Source organism: Nilaparvata lugens, chromosome 6, assembly GCF_014356525.2.
Source record: "Nilaparvata lugens isolate BPH chromosome 6, ASM1435652v1, whole genome shotgun sequence".
Lineage (NCBI taxonomy): Eukaryota > Metazoa > Arthropoda > Insecta > Hemiptera > Delphacidae > Nilaparvata > Nilaparvata lugens.
The window spans coordinates 61,559,295-61,574,694 of record NC_052509.1 but is presented as its reverse complement, the minus strand read 5'-3'; the positions used below and the strand labels follow the sequence as shown (position 1 = coordinate 61,574,694).

Sequence of the window (15,400 nt, the reverse complement as noted above, 5' to 3'; positions counted from 1 at the left end):
GTCACCAGCTGGCTCAGATCTTTGTTTATAAGTAGACTTGAGATGCGCGTGTACACTAGCGTCAGGTGATCAATTTTCATAGCGGCAAGGAAAGTTGTGTGAGTGCGCCACATTATATTTTTTTATGATGTACTTGTTGTATAATGAAGAATAAAGAATAAATTGATCTATATAATAATTAGAAATTTTATCAAAATGTTGTACAGTCATTTATTCTCATCTGTGCTTATCTCAACTTTTACAGAATAAGGTTATATTATTATGCTGGTTTTAACATTCAGAGTTGGGTTTTATCGTTTCTCTTGAGTTGCTTATTTGTTAAGTTATCAATTGAAAATTTGACATTATGTGGTAATCAATCACCACAGTCTATGGGAGGAATGGTATTGGGATTTTGTCCGAAATTGAAAGCTTCAATCCATCCCCTAAGAACTTTTTTGATGTCCTCTCTCGCTTCCACCAGCTCTGGTGGATCGCTATCGCTCTCAGCTTCCTGATCTCTCACGTGCCCAAGATCTGAGGAAAAATGAAAAACAAAATTAAAAATACAACATGTTACATAGGCCTATTTAATAACAAAGAAGTTCGACTGAGTCATTGTCAATATTGTAGAACCGTTTCATGAATGACTTAAAATGTGACCGGTGTGGTCACGAAACCATATGGTCGTGTACCGAATAAAACTGTGTAGAATTTGACAACATATGTGTGTTTTTATTTAACAGTAAGCAGTTCTTGATGGAAAACAGTATTGAAGAAGCCTATTCCAATTTCAAATTCAAGCGACGCAATTTTATTAAATTTAAAGCAGGAGGGATGTTGGAGAATTTTTCATTATAAAATAAAAATTATGTTGTACAATATATATTATATTCCAGATGGAAAACAAAACAGGTTTCAAATTTTATTTTTATTTATTTATCGTACAAAATACTACAATCATAATATAATTATGACATTGGAGGAAAAAATAGGCTGAGCCTGTACTATTTCTCTCCAAAAATTTTGATAAAAAGCTATGTTGTCCAAAGTTTGAGGTTATGATATCACACACTGCTTCTTCACTTGATTTTTGATCCAGGAATATTTATTTGAGGATTTTGAATTTTGAAGGTTGACAAAATGCTACTTTAAATGAATCACATTTTCTATTTTCATTTACTTTAAATGAATCACAAGATTTTCTTACTTCAATCAGGAATAGATAGGTAACTCAGAAAATATTATTTCAACTAATTACAATAGTCACTATCAAAACTAACACTGATGATTTTTTTGTGTTGAAGGGAACCTATATTTGCAGTTTCATTCTTTTATTAAAGTTAGCTTATTTAGTACCGTAACGAAAGGGAGGAAAAGATTATAATTGAAAAAAATCTGGTGTGGCGCACTCACACAACTTTCCTTGCCGTTATGAGGATTGATCACCTGACGCTAGTGTTCACGCGCATCTCAAGCCTACTATTCAAAGATTTGAGCCAGCTGGTGACAGGAAAATAACGCTGGAGACACACGAGGTCTGCTATCTCTTCATAGTGAATGATTTAATAGAATCAGTTTGGAATTGAATAATCACATTTTCTCGAATTTCGAGCTTATTTTCAATTTTAGGTGAAAATGTTACTGAACATTAATTGTAGAGATTTTCATGCTCAATATTTTACACTTGAAATTTGTTGTTTGAAGTGTATTTGGAGCCTGATAATTGGAAATCTAAAATCAAACTTTGCATAGATGAGGCGGAGCTCCTGAAATTTTTACAGATATGGGGCAGTTGATAGAGCTAATCAATGATTATTTTATGTATAAGTTTGATCAAAATCGTTGGAGCCGTTTTAGAGAAAATCGCGAAAAGCCCCTGTTTTTGATAACATTTTCGCCATTTTAGTCGTCATCTTGAATTTCATTTGATCGAAATTGTTTGTGTCGGATCCTTATACTGTGAGGACCTCAAATTCCAAATTTCAAGCCATTCCGTTCATAGGGAGATGAGATATCGTGTACACAGACAGACCAATACCCAAAAACCACTTTTTTGGACTCAGGGTACCTTGAAACGTATAGAAATTTAGAAATTGGGGTACCTTAATTTTTTTCGGAAAGCAATACTTTCCTTACCTATGGTATTTCCTTACCATTTTTTTCAAATTTGAGAATATTGTTACTGATGGGCACGCATCATAGAAAATATTGAAACCCTACCTTATAGAAATAGACACGGCCAGACATCTGTGTAAAGCATGCAATGAATAATCCACTTGTCAGCTGATTGATTATGAATAATTCTATAGTCTGATTGATCCTATCTTCAAAGTAGATGATAAATATGATATCAGAGTATGGAGGAATTCCTTTTCTTTTCATATTATCCTTAAAATGCAAAATCTCAAAAAACCGTGTGTATACATCGACGCGCAGTTGAAAAAGGAATATTCCTGCCAAATCTCATCGAATTCTATCAACCCGTTTGGCCGTAATCGCGTTACATACAGACGGACAAAAGAAAATCCGAGTTAAAACATAGACCTCACTACGTTCGGTCAACATTGAATTATTGAATTGAATTTCAAATAGGCCTAGACTACTTATTATTTTTTACTTCCACTATTCTTTTTTACTTTCTCTACTTACTATTCAAGTTTACTTACTCTTCATGATCAGTGCTTTATATCCTTTCTTATCATTGTCTTCTGTGATGCCAGCGGCCTGCCATGGATCAAGCTGTCCTTGAGTGAACAAACACTTGCTTTGGTTGTAGTTACGTCGCCCACCGTAATATGAATTTGTACTTTTGATCTCTTCTTCTATAAATGCTTTTGTGAATCTGTTATGAATGACATGGAAATAAATCTATTAAATATCATTTTAAATGGGTGTATCAAGAAATCTCAATGAATTTACGCAGTTTGACTAATATAAAATTGTTTAAAAATTTCAGGGTGATTAAAAATGGATGAATGTTGTGAATGACATGGAAATAAAATTTAAAAAATAAAATTTTATATGTATCAAGTTAGCTCGAAGAATTTACGCAGTTTGACTAATATAAAATTGGTTAAAAAATTCAGGGTGATTCAGAATAGATAAATCTGTTGGGAATGACATAGAAAGAAAATTTATAAAATAAAATTTCAAATGTATCAAGTTGACTCGATAAATTTATGCAGTTCGACTACTGTACAACTGATGAAAACATGCAGGGTGATTCAAAATGGATGTCCCAGACTCAAACAATTTGGCCTATATTATCTATACTAGAAAACTATGCACACAACCCTATACAGAGTGTTTCAGAAGTAGTGTCGAACATTTCAGGGTATTGTTCCTGGATGATAGGAGACTACAAATGTCGTATTTGAAGTGTCCAAAACTCAGCGGTTATCCTTATAGCTGCCATTTTGTTTTTTTTTTCACTTAGAAATTTTTATCTCAAGAACAAAATGTTGTATTGATCAGAAATTTGGCATGAATATTTATGCTATAAAGTCTCAACTTTAAAAAATAAAATAATTTTTTTAATAAAGTTTCTTTCAAAATAAAGAATTCTTCGAGGTTCAGGTTTATTTCACATCAATCCTTCTTTTAAGGTTCAGATGACATCTGCAAAACATTATGTTCCATACATGATATTTATATAGTTTGTGAAAATCAACTGAAAAAGTTCACTTTAGGCGAATCTTGTTCATAGACGAGGCGGTATAAAGTCAATCTTCAATCTTCTTAAGTACCCATAGTTTGTGTAAAATAAGTTGAGACTTGGAGAGAAATCCGAAGAAATTACATGGTTGCCAATTCGTGTGAAATTGCAACTTTCTCAAATTTCCAATTCAACGTCAGAATTGGATGTAGAATATCATCCCCGATATCCTAGTAGTGCTAGAAAAGGTCCAGGTTTGAAAAATTAAAAAGAAATTGAACTTTTATGATAAAATTGGAAACATCGCGAAAATTTGTTTTTCTTTTGAATATCACTTCTCTCAGAATCATGGGGCGTCGTAATGCGTAATAATTGTATATCAAATTAACGGGGAGAATGTCTCCTTTCTATTTGGTGTCTGGATAATTTTTATCCGACCTATAGTTATTTTTCAATTAATGATTATGTTCGTCAATGTCGAGACATTTCAAGCAGAAAACATGAAATTTTCGTCATGCTGGAAACTTTTTTGTTTCAAAAGATAAGTGGGTGGTGAAAGCGAGAAAGTTTCTCAGAAATAATTAAAATTATTTTTTCAATTATTGTCAAAAGTAGTCGGACGATCGTATTTTGGTCTCCAAGGAATTTTAAAGTTCGGAGAGCGGCTGCATGGTATGCATTGTGTAACAAATTGTATGCTAAAAGCTGGAAATTTACGAGATATTTGACTGAATTATTTCAAACGTAAGCAGCTGATTGCCTCTAGAAAGGCTGTAATGAAACACTGCTTGAATTATTCGAGGCGAGGTTGTCATTTTCACTATTTTATAATCATGTGGCTTGCAGTTGCTGAATTTTTCTGTATTTTGTTTTTGTTAATCCCAGCTAATGATAGCCTATGGTGGCACACCATTCAGCCGCTATCCTTGACTTTGAAACTCCTGAGAGGTCAAAATACGTAGTTCCGAGTACGTTTGACAGTTGGAAAAATTATTTCAATTATTTCTGAGAAAATTTTCTCGATTTCACCACCTACTTATCTTTTGAAACAAAAAAGTTTCCAGCATGTTGAAAATTTCATGTTTTGTGCTCGAAATGTCTCGACATTGACGAACATAAACATTAATTAAAAAATAACTATAGGTTGGATAAAAATCATCCAGACACCAATAGAAAGGAGGCATTCTCCCCGTTAATTTTATATAAAATGATTACGTATTACGACGCCCCATGATTCTGAGAGAAGTGATATTCAAAAGAAAAACAAATATCCGCGATGTTTCCAATTTTATAATAAAAGTTAAATTTCCTTTTGATCCTTCAACCCTGGAACTTTTCTAGCACTACTACGATATCGGAGATGATATTCTACACCCAATTCTGGCGTTGAATTGGAAATTTGAGAAAGTTGCAATTTTACACGATATGGCAACCATGAAATTTCTTGGGATGGAGGGCCAAGTCTCAACTTATTTTACACAAACTATGGGGAACCGAAAAACGTAGGTAGATCCAATGTACCTAGAATAGGCCTACATGTATTCTAGAAACCTTAGGTAGATCCTATAATAGGAAATCAAATAGTGGAGCATGATTTAGATTCACTTTAAGTGGGTGCACTGGTTTTTTGCATTTTTACAATTTACAAACCATGCTATGGAGACCATACTTTTTTGTATATAATATGTCATCAGAGTCTCTCAGAAGGATAGCACATACAAAACTTACCGGGTATATGCAAATCATTGAAATGCACTACTCATAGCATCTGTTGTAATATGGTATTGCTCCACAGTAGTATTTAATTTTTACTGGAATTTTATTTTATTTTCAATATTCTTTTTTCTGTACTCTTACTGTATAATGAACTATTGTAATTGTGTTGTTATGGAAACAATTTTTGGGAGAAATCCTGTATGCTTCCATGTTTTTTATTTTATTTTCAATATTCTTTTTTCTGTACTCTTACTGTATAATGAACTATTGTAATTGTGTTGTTATGGAAACAATTTTTGGGAGAAATCCTGTATGCTTCCATGTTTTTCATAAATAAATAAATATATACTTCATCATAAACTTGATGCTTTTGTTAGTACCGTACAGTCAGGGCCTAATTTTTTGAGTGAAAAAGAACTAAATTTCAGAAAAGTGGAATCATAACCTCATTTCGGACTTTTAAATTATTATCTAAATTTGGGAGAGAAATAGTACAAGGAGTATCCTTAGTTTTTCTCTCCCATTCAGTGCTTCTTGTAAAAATTATAATAATAAAATAAATAAATAATAAATAAATAAATTTGATGTGAAATTGGTTTGTATATGCATCGTTATTGTTTAAAATTGGGATATAGTTCAAATTTTTCAGATTCATTTTTTTCACTAATTTTTATTCGCCCAGTATTTAGCCTCTAAACGCTCTTGTTACCGATGAATGGAAAGAGTGTAGAATAATGTGAGGAATAATGTAGCCTACGATGGATGAACATAGATTAAGCTTATGCAAAAATTTCTTTCAAATCATTTTTAAATATACTCACTTATCACCAAAAACATCGGCACACTGTTTAATGTAAAAGTCTGTACCCAATGTATTAGCAAACAAACTGCTATTTTGGTTTGAAGTCAAGAACCATGCAAATTCCGTACATTCTTGCCATAAAAATTGACGAGCTGTGAAAAAGTAAAAAATAATTTTATTCATATTATTCTAAAGCCTTGTTATGCTAGACAGTATTGACATTATATTTATCAGCACCGGTATTATATAAGTATTATCATAATATACTGACATATTTAACAGAATTTATCAGTATATAAATACTATCATATTACTTACTTATTTATTTGACAGAATTTATCAAAGATTCGTGAGTGCCGGATCTCATACTAGGCAATATGTTTTTCTAGGGGTGACACGTCCAAGGGGAGGCAAAGAAAGTTAAGGATTGATATACTGGAAATTTTTGACAAAGTTGACTGAAAAATCATTGTAATCTTAGTTGGTCAAACGTTGCAAATATAATAATGGTACGGATATTGAGGCTGTGCAAAGGCTAAAAATAAACTATCTGCCGGTGATATTTTACAAAGTTTTTCTATTTTTAGATCATCAAGCTATGAAAATGAAAAAAAAATCTCAGGTAAACATTTTTTCCGATCATTACTTTTTGAGATATGAGCGCCTAGAGTTTAAATTTTTGGGACAGGACATTTCAAATTCGGTAAGATATAAATCAGAGGATATAAAGAGACATAAGATATTTAATAAGATATTATATAAGATATTTAAGAGATATAAGAGGATATAAGATATAAATGAGATTCAGAGGATAAATTCTTCATGGTATTGTTGATTGAATAAAATAAAAATTTTCTGAAATTATCCATTTTTGAGAATGTTATTCAAATTACCAAAAATAACTTTTAGTTGAGTTATTTTTGGTGATTTTTAGTAAATTTAATAACTTCATCAAAAATTGATATTTTCAGAAAATTTTTGTTCAACCAATCAACAAGACCATGAAGAATTCATCCTCTGAATATCATGGATTTATCTCTTACCGAATTTGAAATGTTCTGTCCCAAAAATTCAAACTTTAGGCGCTCATATCTCAAAAAGTAATAATCGGGGAAAAAATGTACCTATTCTTGAGAAAACTTTTTCATTTTGATAGCTTGATAATATACAAATCGAAAAACTTTGAAAAATATCACCAGTAGAAAGTTCATCTTTAGCCTTTGCACAGCCTTAATTTCCTACTACCGTATCCATATAGAATATTATTTTAGTTGAAGGTGCTTTCCATGACGAAACACTATATAAAAACTTTGTTGAAGTTCTGACACTGTGTTACTAGTAAATATTTGAGAAAACACTTAATTTTTTTTGGAGTCTTGAGGAATGCATTTCACTCCTGGAGAGGAGCTTCATCAGCCTGACGAAGTCAGACATTGACGGTCAGGCTGATGAAGCTCCTCTTCAGGAGTGAAATGCATTCCTCAAGACTCCAAAAAAAGTAAGTGTTTTCTCAAATATTTACTAGTAACACAGTGTCAGAACTTCAACAAAGTTATTATTTTAGTCATATACTTACAGGTTCCACCTTCCTTCCAGTCAGTTTCCTTCAAATATTTAATGTTACTATGGTAATTGTACCCGGTGCACGACTCATTCTGTGTGAGTTTTGTGGTGGTTATAACGTATTTGGCCAGTTTATCAATGGGTTCGTCCTCATCACTATAACCCTCCGTCAACAGTTTGCACATGGCTGGTATGTCCTGAGTACCGGTCCCGTTGTATTGAGCCACAGTCGAGATCATGCTGATTTGTTTTTGAAAGAACGCTTGTTTATTTAGATCATCTTTTTCTAGTGGTCTGCATGTCCTGAAATCAAAGAGAAAGAAATGTTTTGGATATTTTGTCATATAATACAATAAACAGTTCATATTATAAAACCGTACATATTATAACATAGTACAGTTCATAGTAGTGTTTTGAATATTTTGTCATACAATAATAAACAGTTCCTATTATAAAACCGTACATATTATAACATAGTACAGTTCATAGTATAGTGTTTTGAATATTTTGTCATACAATACAATAATAAACAGTTCATATTTATAAAACCGTACATATTATAGCATAGTACAGTTTATAGAAGCTCTCAGAAACTTTCATATATTTATATCTACTGCTACCTATTCTAACATCTATTGAAGCGAAATGGCACTCACTCACTGACTAACTGACTGACTGACTGACTGACTCACTCACTCACTCACTCACTCACTCACAGAACTAAAAATCTACCGGACCAAAAACGTTCAAATTTGGTAGGTATGTTCAGTTGGCCCTTTAGAGGCGCACTAAGAACGGATTTGGAAAAATTTCCAAAGATACGCCCAAAATCTGCGTTTTTCCAGCGTTTTTTTAGCGTTTTCTCAGCTTTATCGAGAACAAATGAACAGAAAATGTTCAAATTTAGTACAGAAGCTCAGCTAGGGTGTAATAATGTTGTGTTAGAAGGAATTTGCAATAACGTCAAAGATACGCCCAAAATTAGCGTTTTTTGCGCTTTCTCAGATTTATCGAGAACAAATATGAACAGAAATTGTTCAAATTTGGTACAGAAGCTAAGCTAGGGTGTAATAATGTTGTGTTGGAAGGAATTTGTAATAAAGCCAAGGACACACCCAAAATCTGCGTTTTTCCAGCGTATTTTTGCTTTTTCTCAGCTTTATCGAGAACAAATGAACAAAACATGTTAAAATTTACTATAGAAGGTCAGCTGGGGTGTAATAATGTTTTGTTAGAAGGAATTTGAAATAACGCCAAAGATACGCCCAAAATTAGCGTTTTTTGCGTTTTCTCAGTTCTTTCATCAAGTAATAGACAGAAAATGTTTACATTATGCAGGCGAGCGAAGCGAGCCCGCTGATCTCATTTTTGGACGATCCAGTCGGGGGTCCAGGGGGCTCCGCCAAGAAAAGCTAGACAGGTATAGCGAGCGAAGCGAGCCTGACGGCTAGTATCAAATATTTTCATCTTATCTTCTTTGTCAATCTTGAAATTCAAGTTACTCAATTTACCTAGAATACAATGAATTCTAGGTATTTTGAAGTTACTGAGGCTACTCACATTAGGTAGATACCTTATTACTAATGAATAATATGAATAATGAATTTATTGCCAAATACAAGAAATATTTTTACAAATAAAATAATCATTAAATTACAGTAGCTGTTTTGGCGTGACTGGAAAAATTAGCCTTGAGCTCCATCAGCCACGAGTTCTAAAAATAAGAAATCCTATACTATTAAACGAGCAACTTCTGTTTATATGGTTATATGTTCAGATGTTTAGATGTTTATATGTTTGTATTTCACCGGATCTCGAAAACGGCTCAAACGATTCTCACGAAATTCAGAGCATAGTAGGTTTATAATATAAAGATTCGATTGCACTAGGTCTCATCCCTGGGAAAACTCGCTGAAGGACATTAAAAGGATAATTATTATTCATCCTTGGAAAAACATCAGATAATAATTATTTCGTGAGTGAGCGAGTTCATGTGTGTGGGACTGTGTCAAAATTATGACTCAGCTGTTGAACTTTTGAAATCATTCAATTAGGTACTTAGTGTCGGTTGCAAAAAAGCCGGGTTATTTTCAATCCTGATGAATTCCAGTAGATCCATCTTTTTGAAATGGTCTTCTCTGATTTGGTTCACGTGAAGTTAATCAGGATTAAAATTTAATCGGCTTTTGTGCAACTGGGCCTTTGTGAGGGAAATTTTTGCATTCCTCTGGGAACTAATCTCAATTTACTGTTATTAGATGGAACATTTCTGTATGAATTTTATTATAATTTCTTCTTTCGTAATAAATGTTTTATGCTTTTGTACTCCAGAGCGAAGCTCGGTCCCCAAAATTACATTTTTTAATCTAATAACAGCAGTACAAATGATACAATTCTGTTGATGTATGATAATCTATGAATGTTAAATTTTATCAATAATCAAGTACTTGATAAAAAAAATATGGATGCACAGGAAAATAATATAAAAATTGCCGAGTCTTATAAATTCTTACACAATTAAAATTGCCGAAAATTGGTGATTCAGCCAACTCAATTCTCAATTTGAAAATAATAGTTTTGTTTTACCCACGATTTTATTAATCTCAATTTGGTTTTTGTGCTTTTATATTTTATATACAGGTTGATTCTTAATTATGGTAAAATAATTTAATACGTGATAGTAGAGGTAAACATAAGAAAAAAAGTACTTATGAACATATATCCATAAACGCTTCATTAGCGAGCTATACAGGATACAGCTTTATACAGCTATACAGCTATACGAGCATATACTTCATAGCTAAAACCTATGAGTTATTAGTTCTCTCCTCATAAAACAGCAAATTTTCGTGGTGTAATGTACTACATAAGAATATATTTTATTCAACTTTTATTCAAATTTAGTTTACACAACTTACATAATTCTTCTCAGAATTGAATTCTCTACAATTTTTATTGCAAAAAATTATTGTTTACTGGTCATTAAAGAAAGTTATTGGGCATCAAACGTAGAAGTCTGTGTTTTTCTACTTAGATTTTTTGCATATTTCAACTTTTTTCTCAAATACTACTCACACTACAGCTTACAGACTAGTTTTATTTATTTTTCAGATATTTTTCCATATTAATATAGCATAAGTTTATCAAAAACTAGTCCCCAAACAATTCAGTATTGGTGTATTTCACCAGAGGAACTGAATTCCGGGCGAAATCTTTCACTCTGTATAGCTCGCTAATGAAGCGTTTATGGATATGTTTATAAGTACTTTTTTTCTTATTTTTACCTCTACTATCACGTATTGAATTATTTTACCATAATTAAGAATCACCCTGTATAATTTATAATGCTTTTATATTTTTATTGTTGCTTCTTTCATCAATCAATAATTGATGACTATTAAAAAAAGTTGAAACTTTATTATTTCTTCTTGGAATAAGTAGAAGGTATCTACTTATAAAAAATATAGTGTTAATAATAAAGTGTTTTAATAGGGCGATATTCTTGAATTTTTAAGGAAATAACAAGTAACCTTTTAATATTTTTAATCTCAACACAAAATTAGTTTCGACATTTCATTCGTCATTCTCAGTAGTCCTCAACAATTTTGACATTTGAGAATTGAGTTTTGATATGTAATAAAATAGAATTAATTTTCTATCTGATGGTGTGGAGAAGTTTAGACTGTGATGTCCAGCACACTACCACGTCATTAGCAAATATACTGCTTATACCTTATTGATGTATTATATCAATACTGTATATCACTTTTATATATTTGTAGTACATAACATAAACACTTTACAGTTTTATAATGTAAATTAAAACAGGAGACACACGACATAGATAGATTTAAAACACTTAGAAACTTACATTATTGTTTGGAAATTTTCAAAGAGCTCTTGTCCTCTTCTTCAACCAAGCCGGGAGTGGTAAGATTTTTACTGCTTGGTTGAAGAAGAGGCCACAGCTCCTCGAAAATTCCCAAACAATAATGTAAGTTTCTTGAGTGTTTTTAATCTATCTATGTCGTGTGTTTCCCGTTTTAACTACTATATATTTAATATAGATAATAAGGTACCTTTTTGAAGTTTCTTGGATGAAATTCTAAACTCGAATAGAGCTTGAACGCAAGTATATAGGTACTTTAATTAGGCTACATAATTTTAACATTTCCATAAGAATACATCACTCGCTGTTCAATATGGACTAATTAATTTAGCTTTTCAACTTCAACAAGCTATTCGATGAATGAACTCAACTCACTTGAACTTTGTAGTAAGATTTTTCAAGCCATCCTGAGTTTGCATCAGTTCTTGCTGCTTTTTTGCTCCCTGTTCAATTACTGATACACAATTTTCATCGTAGAGTTCAATCGACTTTCTCACCACATTACTAAAACCTGCAGAAATGTATAAACATGATCAACCATCAATTTACATAAGACTTGAACATTCTAGAAAACCAAAATATTATTTTAAATGGTTATTAAAAAATAATAAAATAGGTAATTATTGATAGAAATTAATGGGGAATCAATTTTTGAAGTTTTCGGGGTGATTTACAGCATTTAAATTGGATTTTCGTTTGATAATAATAAGGTATAATATTCTATGAAATGTAGCCTACTGAAGTATATGCTAATGTTTTGGAATATTTAATTGACCGAACGTTAGTGAGGTCTTTGTTTCAACTCGATTTGCTTTTGTCTGTCTATGTAACGCGATTACGGCCAAACGCGTTGATAGAATTCTATGAGATTTGGCAGGAATATTCCTTTTTCAACTGCGCGTCGATGTATACACATGGTTTTTTGAAATTTCTCATTTTAAGTATAATATGAGAAGAAAAGGAGTTCCTACTTACTCTGATATCACTATATTATGTATTATATCATCTACTTTGAAGATAGGATCAATCAGACTATAGAATTATTCATAATCAATCAACTAACAAGTGGATTATTCATTGCATGCATTACACAGATGTCTGGCCGTGTCTATTTCTATAAGATAGAGTTTCAATTTTTTTTTTTTGAAGCGTGCCCATCAGTATCAATATTCTCACATTTGGAAACAAATTTAATAGGTGATTGAAAATGAAATACAAAATGATAAAATGAACTGAATAATTCCGAAGAAATTATAATATTCTTGATTGAAAAAAATAATTTCAAAATAGTTGAGAAATATTTTCATCAGATGGAAAGATTATCACGAAACTGGATAAATCATATGGAATACAAATTCAAACGTGTACTGAGTTTTTTAACATAAGTGAGTTTTTGATCTTGGAGAAAACAAATAACAGTTTTTAAGAGTAAACTATTACCGGTATTCAACTGAATCAACTAGAACAGGTGACATGAGATAGGCTACTTGTGGATGAGAAAACTGCGTGAGGTCTACTGATTACAGAACTAGGTACTAGTAATAATGGAAATAACTTAAATTTTATTTCTCACTAGACAAATGTAAAAACAAACACATAGCAGAAATTCATACAATTATGTACTAACAACTATATTCTAAAGTAAGGTCCACGTTATAATGGTAGTATTTTATTTATATTGGTGTTGCTATCCTTGTCTATCATTCGACAGAGCAGATAACGCTATCCTTTTCAAGCTCCGCAACGCTACCAGATCGTTATTCAACAATGTAGAAATATAATGTGTCAAGGTTGAGAATCAGCAACGCTATTCTCTTATACTTTTCTACTGCCATTATAATGTTGACCTCATTTCAGATATTATTTCTAAATATGCTGAGCAAAGACACTCCCGAGAAATTTCTATGTGGGAGATGCCATCAAAGTCTAATATCTTCAATTATTTTTGTTGTGAACAAAATAAGTATGATAAATGAAATAAAGATTATATGCTAGTAACAGAACTCAGGGTAAGGATGAAATTAATTAAAAAGAGAAACAAATATTTAAAATTGAATTTGAATGCAGAAGTTCAAGATCAATTATATAAGAAAAATATGATCATGTACTCTTCAATGTTTGTTTCCAATGCGAACTGCTTGTAAATAATCACATTTGAACAACTAAATTATGACATTGCTGTCGTAATACGTGTAGAGTGTCGTAGTCGTAGTGTGTCGATGAAGGGCCTAGTGTCTGAAAGCGCTCCACAAATCTGAATAGAAGCTAATAGCTTTTATTTACCTGACTGCTATGTCGTAATTAAGATGTTCAAAAGTGATTACCATATACTCTGGAAATGAAATTATATAGCAGTGAGAAAAAAGGTATTATGATGGAAGTACTTAATGATATGTTCAATGAGAGGTATCACAATTACAATTAACAGTTGAAATAAGTACCGTACGGTATATCATAATTGTCTCTTTTCTGTTAAGGGCTACTTGTAATGAAAATATAAATTTAAATCTCAGTACCCTTTTTTGAATTATTTTATCACAACATTTTTCGACATTCATGCCATTTGCATGTGATATGGAGTAAATAAATTAATACATAAAATCATATGAATACACTATCTATAAAATAGAATTATAGTAACCTTCAAAATTGAAAAAATATTAAAAAACAAGAATACAATTGTAAAGTAACTATTAGCTTCGGTGATCACACCATCGTCAGGCTATAAAAATAAATCATTTATTTTTGTTTTTATAACCTGACGATGGTATGATCACCGAAACTAGTAGTTACATTACAATTTGTATTCTTGTTTTTTTAATATTTTTTCCAATTTTAAAGGCTACTATCATTCTATTTTATTTTATAAATACAAGTAAGTAGCCCTGAATTCATACATTTTAAAGAATACATTATCATATGATCAAAATAAGAATCTTTCAGCAGTCATGAATACATAAAAGCATATGAATACACCAACATTATTATGATCAAAATAAGAATCTTCCTGCAGTATCATAGCCTACTATAGATAGTTAAGTAATCCATGGCAGTATTTATTTACTTCATATCACTTGAAAATGGCATCAATGTTGAAACATGTTGTGATAAAATAATTCAAAAAAAGGGTACCTACTGAGATTTTTATTTCTATTTATGGTATGTTATAAGTATGAGATAGTCATAAAAACTGCTGATACTGCTGATACAAAGTATACTTATTACACAAGTACAAACTTTATGTTTTTTCTGTCCTTTCAATGAACGCGGACTATATAGTAAATTAAATTTAAACAATTTATTTTTATCCATTTTGATAATGATTTTACTGTAAACTGATTTGTGAAACCCCTCCACTTACCAGAGAAATCAAATATAGCCTGTATAGGTGCTCCAGACGCATGCGCCACGCTGAATTTGTGAGGATACATGTTTCGCGCCCAGGCGGCTAGAGCACCCGGATAGGAGCCGCCAAAGAGCACCACTTCATTATTGCACTTCATCCCGAACTTCTTCTTCATTTCGTCTGTGAAGTAAACTATGTCCTCAATCGCTTGCCGGCTGCTCAGATATTTCAGGTTTTCTGTACTCAAATTACTGATTAAACAAATGAAAATTTCAATTTCAATTTATTCACAACACACAAAAATACAATGAGTAAAAGCAATATACAACAAATCAATAACAATGATAAAGACATTAAATATGAAATGATAATGATAAACACATTAAAAGACAATAAAATGATGGGTGCTGGAAGAAGGAGGGGGGAAAATACCTTGCCAACTATGGT

At 31.6% G+C, this 15,400-nt stretch overlaps 1 protein-coding gene across 1 annotated transcript in view; it reads right to left on the bottom strand.

Moving 5' to 3' along the window:
• Positions 1–158: 158 nt before the first annotated feature.
• LOC111044070 (putative serine protease K12H4.7) overlaps positions 159–15,400 on the bottom strand; it is a 28,780-nt gene continuing 13,538 nt past the window's right edge. The window contains exons 3-8 of the mRNA XM_039431601.1: positions 14,969–15,204; positions 11,983–12,118; positions 7,732–8,021; positions 6,175–6,307; positions 2,649–2,824; positions 159–516 (exon numbers count right to left, since the gene is read on the bottom strand). Coding sequence (XP_039287535.1) covers positions 356–516; positions 2,649–2,824; positions 6,175–6,307; positions 7,732–8,021; positions 11,983–12,118; positions 14,969–15,204 — 1,132 coding nt within the window. The 3' untranslated portion in view covers positions 159–355. The remainder of the gene's footprint in view (positions 517–2,648; positions 2,825–6,174; positions 6,308–7,731; positions 8,022–11,982; positions 12,119–14,968; positions 15,205–15,400) is intronic.